This window comes from Notolepis coatsorum, assembly GCF_963971535.1.
Source record: "Notolepis coatsorum genome assembly, chromosome: 17".
Taxonomy (NCBI): domain Eukaryota; kingdom Metazoa; phylum Chordata; class Actinopteri; order Aulopiformes; family Paralepididae; genus Notolepis; species Notolepis coatsorum.
The window spans coordinates 82,984,463-82,992,583 of NC_140181.1; the positions used below are offsets into that span (position 1 = coordinate 82,984,463).

At 42.3% G+C, this 8,121-nt stretch overlaps 1 protein-coding gene across 1 annotated transcript in view; it reads right to left on the reverse strand.

Annotated features, from left to right (window-relative positions):
• Nucleotides 1-7,880, reverse strand: part of LOC311243537 (neurexophilin-2-like) — a 19,337-nt gene extending 11,457 nt beyond the window's left edge. Inside the window, exon 1 of the mRNA XM_084332793.1 lies at nucleotides 7,778-7,880. Coding sequence (XP_084188919.1) covers nucleotides 7,778-7,861 — 84 coding nt within the window. The 5' untranslated portion in view covers nucleotides 7,862-7,880. The remainder of the gene's footprint in view (nucleotides 1-7,777) is intronic.
• Nucleotides 7,881-8,121: the final 241 nt, after the last annotated feature.

Here is an 8,121-nt window from a genome sequence, read left to right on the forward strand (position 1 = left end):
ACAGATAGTCAGTACTGCTACATCTATACATTCATGACATACCAGATTTGCAAATACAGTACTGTTTGTGATACAGAAGGAGTCAGGAAAAGGGAGTATATACATTTGACGTAGAAACTGTACATTGGAGGAGGTTGGGTGGGGGGGGGGTTGGGTACACTGGGATATTGACAACCATACTGGGTAATCTACATTGGAGGTGGTTGGGGGGGGGGGGCACACTGTATAAACAAGCAAAACTGTACATTGAGGGGGGGGGAGACACTGTACAAACAAACAAAATTGTACATTGGACTATTGACAAAACCATACTAGGTAAATGACTGTACATTGGAGGGGGTTGGGTTAGGATATTTACAGGGGCCAGTGTTGAATTGCAGTCTCCCGTAGGTGTCCCTTGAGAGAGGTTTTGAAAGTGGGTAGTGATCCACATTCCTTTACAGCTTTGGGTAGGGCGTTCCACATTGATGTGGCATAATTGCGAAACGTGTTTAGTCCCTTATTTGAGCCGAATCTGGGTTTAACATGATTTGTGGAGCTCCCTCTGGTGTTGTGATCGTGGTATTCACTGACCTTTGGGAAGTATTTTGACATGTACATGGGTACCTTGGTCGTGTAGTGTATCTTGTAGACCAGGCCCATTGCAAGTTGCTGTACTCTGTCGTCTACTCTAAGCCATCCTAGGTTGTCAAAGTGAGCAGGGGTGAGGTGGGTTCTAGGAGTAAGGTCAAGCAGTAGTCTGACCAGTTTGTTTTGAGATGTTTGTAATTTTGTTTTTAGCGCCTTTGAGGTGCTTTGGTACCATGAGGTGCAAGCATAGTCGTAGTACCCCTGAATGAGTGCTCCTGCCAGAGTCTTCAGGGTATTCTTGTTTACCAGAGAGGAGATCCGGTACAAGAATCGAGTTCGTTGGTTGACTTTTTTTATTACATTGGATGCCATTTTGTCACAGGAGAGATTAGCCTCTAGGATGGAACCCAGGTAGGTAATTTCATCTTTCCTTGTGACAATATTGTCACCCACTGTAACTGAGAAGCCGTCGGTCTTGCTGAGTTTGTTATTTGAACCGAAGAGAATGGACTCTGTTTTGCCCATGTGTAATGATAGTTTGTTATCAGCGAGCCATATGCAGATTCTGCCTAGTTCCGAGCTGAGGGTTTTTTCAACCTGTAACCCGTTCTTGTCAGAGACCAGCAGGGCTGAGTCGTCCGCAAACAGGAACAAGTTGCAGTCACAAGCTGATTTGCAGCTTAGGGAGACAGTTGTCTATGTTAACAGATGTTGATTGAACTGTCCAAGATCTAACATCGGATTTATCATCGGATGGAGTCACAGACTCAAACACCCCCGACACTCAACTAACAGCCTCAGCCAGTCCTTCGTACCGCCGGCCATCAGGCTCCACAACAGTGGGCAGGGACCGCTGCCAGCAGCCAGAGAAATAACGGCAGCAGAACTCAAGAACTAATAGGAATGTCTGATCACTGAGTGTGTCTGACTCCCACCTAAACGGACTACGGACTACCAAAACGGACAACGTATAACGTATGATGTATATCACGCCATACGTAGTACCTTATGCATACTGCACCTGTGTATACTGTATACTTACTTACTCATAGTATATATTTAGATTATAGTGTCTATTGTAACTATATTTATTGTAATGCAAATATAACTGATAGGGCATACAGACCCTCATCTGCACCTTGATTTACACTGCCTACTTGCTCATATGCGTATACTTTTCTACTGTACTATAATTGTATTACCTGTATTATGTCTTCTACTCTACTATTACCCTGTACCTGTACCTCCCCTCCCCCCTCCCCATGCTGCTATGATGCCTGAATGCCGAGCAATAAAGGAATAGCTTATCTTATCTTATCCAGACAACAACTGCACACACCTCTTTGCTCCTATAAAGAACTATCACACTTGTTTACACCAACATACCCCACCCCCTCCTCTCATGTGAATGAATGAATGAATGAATGAATTAATTAATGAAAACTTTATTTAACAGATTGCAGAATGGGTACAATACAGCTCAATACACACAATTGTTAAGGGGATGCAGACCAGAGAAAGAAGTTTGTCTTGTTTACATCAGGGTCCCCCATTTTCAACTCATAGTGACATTTATGACATACACAACATACATGACATCATGACATTTATGGCATACGGACATACATGACATATATAGTACTGTTACATTTGTGACATAAACGATATGCAAATATACAGTACTGTTACCCATAGATCCTAACAGAGATTATATACATATGATGGGGAGGAGACTGTACATTAGGAGGGGGTGGGTGGGTGGGAGAAGAAATATACATACGGTGGGGAGAAAATATATACATACGGTGGGGAGGAGACTGTCTATTTGGGGGGGGGGGGGGGGTGGTTGGAGCTTTATGGTGGCCAGTTTCGAATTGCAGCCTCCCGTAGGTGCTCTTTAAGAGCGGTTTTGAATGTCACCATATTGCCCTCTGTCTGCCCCAGTAACCTGCAAGGCATACACCAGTAACCTGCAGGGAATACACCAATAACCTGTAGGGCAACCGGTATACCGTCCACCCCTACCTCCGGGTAAATACATCCTCAACTATGGCTATAGGTTTGTCAGGATATAGGGATGAGGAGCTATAACTATAATGTCCCCATATTCTCCAGTAGGCCAGCTTGGGGGGTTATTTTGCAGCAGAAAGTGGGATCCAAACACTCGTGTCACCCTCTGCCTCTATTCAGTCAGGTGTTTTCTAGTTGTGTCCTTACAGCCCGTCTCAAGGCTATGTTTGCTATTCTCACCTGCTCTAATTGGACCTTGCAGTGTGACAGCTGTGTCACTAGCTCTGTGTCAAGATGCCAGCATGGAGAAAATAGCAACAGCGGTGGTGATGGGAGGGAGGGGGGGTGGTTGGTGGGGGGTTGGGGGCGGTTGGTGGGGGGTTGTTGGGGGGAGGCTGACTTTGCAAAAGCGCCAGCTTTATGTTGCAAAGTTCAACCATATATAGAACAGAAATATAGGAAAGAAACATAGTTTCTGCCGTCTGAACGTTTTATAAGAAACATATACATATGATCATTTCTGCTTTCAGATATCATTACCTTACCCACTTCATGTATGTTTTCAGCTATTACATGTTAGATTACTGGTTGCTAAGCCATAGATCGTATATGTGGATTTAGACAACATAAAGGTCTTGTAAGATTTGTACAGTATACATCTTTTCAATATGGGTATTTTTTATTTCCTTCTTTTTTTCAAGATGGATTCGGCATAGGCTGGTAGTATTGAAGACATTTTTCTGTGCCAAAGCTCGGAGCTGGGTGGTCCACATGGGGGTTAGATACGCTTCCTGAGGGGCACATACAGTATCTGTGTATTCCCGCTCCTCCTGGGCAGCGTGTAGAAGTGTCCTTGAGCAAGACACCCCTAATTGCTCCTGATGAGCAGGTTGGCACCTTGCATGGTTGCCTCCGCCGTCAGTGTGTGAATGTGAGAGTGAATGGGTGAATGTGAGGAACTTGTAATGCACCATTTACCATTTATTTAAAGAAAAATGTGGCACGTGGGATAAAACCAGCAACATATTTTCTGGTGTTTTAGAACAGTACAGTAAGTACTATATATAGGACTAGGGATGCACCGATCCGACTTTTTCAGTCCCGATACCGATACCTGGCTTCAACCGATACCCATTGTTAATAAACTGTATGCCTCACTGTGTGAAAGAGACTGGGATCATTATTTTGTGCAAGGCAACATCAGGCTTGACTTAAAACATTACTTTCCTAACTTAGTGAAACTAAATGTAACAAATTAACACATAAATGTACTGAATTGTTATTTCTTATTTTATTTATTATATTATAAAAAATATATATAAAAAAAAGAATCCGATACATATATAATTTTTTTTACCGATACCCGATCCAGCTATTTTAGTGATATCGGGGCCAATATCCAATATCAATATCGGATCGGTGCATCCCTATAATAGGACAGATAGTACAGTAAGTACTGTATAGGACAGACAGTACAGTAACTACTATATAGGACAGACAGTACAGTAAGTACTGTATGGGACAACTGATTGGCCGGTAGTGTACTAGGTTAGAATCTCTGCTTGCAGCCTGGCCATAATTAATAAAAGAAAATAATTTAAATGCAATCACACTTAAAAAAAACTATAATAATAATAATAAATAAAACAATTATAAATAAAAATGTTAATCTGGGATTGCTTTGTGTACTGATGATTAAAGAGACCGATAATAAAATAAAATAATTTCAATTGAGTCACGTTGTTGTTAGAAATCTGGTGGCAACAGCTGATGTGCCGGTGGGAGAGACTGTCCTAGAGACCATCCTACAACCACCAGTAATTAATTTGATCCCCTGTTTACAGACAACGTGTCCAGCCCTGTCAACGTGCCCAACGTGAAACCAGCGGCGCCACAAACGGCTGACTCTGCACTCTGAAATGTGAACCTGTGTTTTTCTCAGAGAGATATGCGAAGAAATAAATCCCTTATTACCACCCTTATATATTTATTTCTGTTTTGTATGTGTTCCTGCGTGTTCTGATGTTGATGCTGTACCGCAACCTTGGGGATAATAAAGTTGATCAAATCAAGTTACATCTGTGGCCGGATATCCATAGAAAATGGGTATTCTGTTAAAGAAATTAAATACAAATGCACTCACTGTTACAAGTTTTTCTCAATTGCTTTGGTGCATTTCTCTGATCAGAATTAAAGTTCTCATAACTGTTAGTTCAACCTCCACAACATTTAGTCATTTGTGCACATGATAGTAGCAGTTTCTCATTCCTCCGAACAAATTGCAAATGCTTTTGGACATGCATCAATTGCTTTCATACAATTCTCTGCTGTTTTATAACATTATCATTTGTTTATGTCATGTCAGTCAAAATTAACTATACTTATGACTGCTGAATAGTCATTCCCTATAAAACGAATAGTCCTCATTTCATTGCTTGTTCACACATTCATATACGTTGATGAGGCGGGTTTCAATCTGGCAAAAGGTAAAAGGCGTGGAAGAAATCACATTGGACAGAGAGCAACCAAGGAGGGAATATTACAATGTGTACAGTGTGTAAACAAGGGACTAAACACATTTCGCAATTATGCCACATCAATGGAACGCCCTACCCAAAGCTGTAAAGGAATGTGAATCACTACCCACTTTCAAAAACACTCTCAAAAAACACCTACAGGAGACTGCAATTCGAAACTGGCCCATGTAAATGTCCTAACCCAACCCCCTCCAATGTACAGTAAATGACCAAGTATGGTTGTCAATATTCCAATGTACAGTTTTGCTTGTACAGTTGTACAGTGTTCCCCCCCCCCCACCCCTCCTGCCCACCCCCCCCCCCCCCACCCCACCAGGGGGACCCTGATGTAAACAAGACGAAAGTCTTTCTCTGGTCTGCATCCCCTTAACAATTGTGTGTATTGAGCTGTACTGTATTGTACCCATTCTGCAATCTGTTACTGTAATAAAGTTTTCAATCAATCAATCAATGTACAGTAATGTGTTACTGTAGATTTCAAATGGCTGTGCAAATAGTGTATAGTGCTGTCTTGAGCATTTTCAGGTAGTGTCACCTAGATCTGACTTTTTTGCATTGGAAAACACTTACAGAGTGATCTGTCATAATGAAAACATGACAAAGCCATTTGACTATCTTGTTCATAAACAATGGTGTCAGGACTTTTCATTTTGATGACACTGACACTTTCATTGACATGAATACTTGCTTTTGAAGAAGGAACTATCCATTTTGAGCACGTGACACGCTTTTGCAGGTTATCAACTAGGTTTTGCAGTTTGTACTAATTGTTTTGAGAAATGCACTAACTGTTGTGCAAATGTAACTAGTGATGTGAGAAATGCACCAAACTGAGAAAAACTGTAAAGACTTTATGTGCAGGACTGCCCTATTGAGCGCCTTACCCCCCAAAATGCCTGCGTCGTGCCACTACCCCATTATCCCCTGCAGCTCCTTCTCCTAACCCCCACCCATTCCAAACACTGAATCGAGAACCTCATCCTTCACTCTGTCATCTTTCTCTCCCATTACAGAAGCCGAGACCCTGACACTGGTAACGTCGAACCGTCCGACTACATGCCAGCTGGACCAGCTACCCTCCCCACTCCTCCAGACCATAGCACCGGACATCCTCCCATTCCTAACTGCAACCATCAACTCCTCACTCAACTCAGGGGTGGTCCCCACCTCCCTAAAACAAGCCAGAGTCACGCCCCTCATAAAAAAAAAACCCTGAACCCCACCGTCATAGGCAACTATCGTCCTGTCTCTCTTCTCTCCTTCCTTTCCAAAACACTTGAACGTGCTGTATCCAACCAACTTACTGCTTATCTCTTACAGAATGACCTCCTATGTCATGTCACCCCACTTCTTAGGGACCTGCACTGGCTCCCCATTGCTGCACGTATCCGCTTCAAGGCCCTCGACCTAGCATACCGTGCGGTCAATGGTCTCTAACTACACACCCTCAAGACCCCTACGCTCTGCATCTTCTGGCCGCCTCAGACCTACTCCTATCCAAGCTCTGGGAGGGTCATCAAAGAGAAGCCGCCTATTCTCAGTCCTTGCCCCACAATGGTGGAATTATACCCACCCCAGTTAGGACAGCCGAATCCTGTCCAATCTTTCGCCGTCGACTAAAGACGCACTTCTTCAACCATTATCTGAAATAATGAAAAAAAATAATAAATAAAATCTAACCCTAACTAACCTTACTGTCATGCACTTGTCCTAATAAACTAACCTACACTGTAACACACAACACTTTGATGAACATTGTTACTCAGCTGATAGAGTTGTACCCTTCCTGATGACTTGTCGTACAGAACTTGTAAATCGCTTTGGATAAAAGCGTTCAGCTAAATGACTAAATGTAAATGTAAATGATCAAATTTCAATAAATTGCAGATTGGCAATAAGCAACAACTTGGTAGCCAAGCCATTTTCAGAAATAATCTCCCTTCAGGGTATAATGCACATGAATATGGATGAGAAGAGTAAGGGATTAGCTCAAATAGCCCATACACATACATACATACATACATACATACATACATACATACATACATACATACATACATACATACATACATACATACATACATACATACATACATACATACATACATATTACATACACACACACACACACACACACACACACACACACACACACACACACACACACAAACAGACAGACTGACTTTATTTATTATTTATTTTATTTATTATTTCTCAGCCCTCAATCTCCACACACACACACACACACACACACACACACACACACACACACACAAGCACTAGATAAACCATTATTTCATCAGTACAGGCCCGAAAAACATCACATATAGCCCAATTGCTTGTGCAACAAATGTGTAGCAGCCAATCCACCAATCCCATAACGTCCAACTTTCAGTTTAGGAGTGTGTATTAATCCACTGAAAAATGACACCCCTCCAATTCTTCATAAACAATTAATAGTGTAGCCTATCTATTATACGCACTAAAACAGGCTCGATAAATGTTTTAATTAAGTGAATTGGAAACTACCCCGTCAATGGGCTTTAATCACGGTATTATTACCATGATAATATCTGCACTATTACTTGCTAGTATCTGGTTAACAATATTAGCGACATTTAACACTTGAAGTCCATTGATGCAAGAGTAGCTGGTCTTACCGTTGTTGGCAGGAGCCAAAGACAGGTGAAGGCAAAGTTCAAACACAGAGTCTTCATTTTACCGCCGCACAGACGACGCTCCATACGGACATTCAAATGCACACTGGCCTTAATGCAAAGCGTGACTCCCCTAAACGAAAAGCCTGCTCAAAACCACTTCAAAAGTAGCAGGGACATTTCGCAGACAAAGACAAGAAGACGCGACACGTGAATCTGGCGGGAGTAAGAGAAGCGCTTTATTCTCAACTCAACGCGCGCTCTCTCTCTCTCTCTCTCTCTCTCTCCCTCCCTCCCTCCCCCTCTCCCTCCCTCCCCCCTCTCTCTCTCTCTCTCTCTCTCTCTCT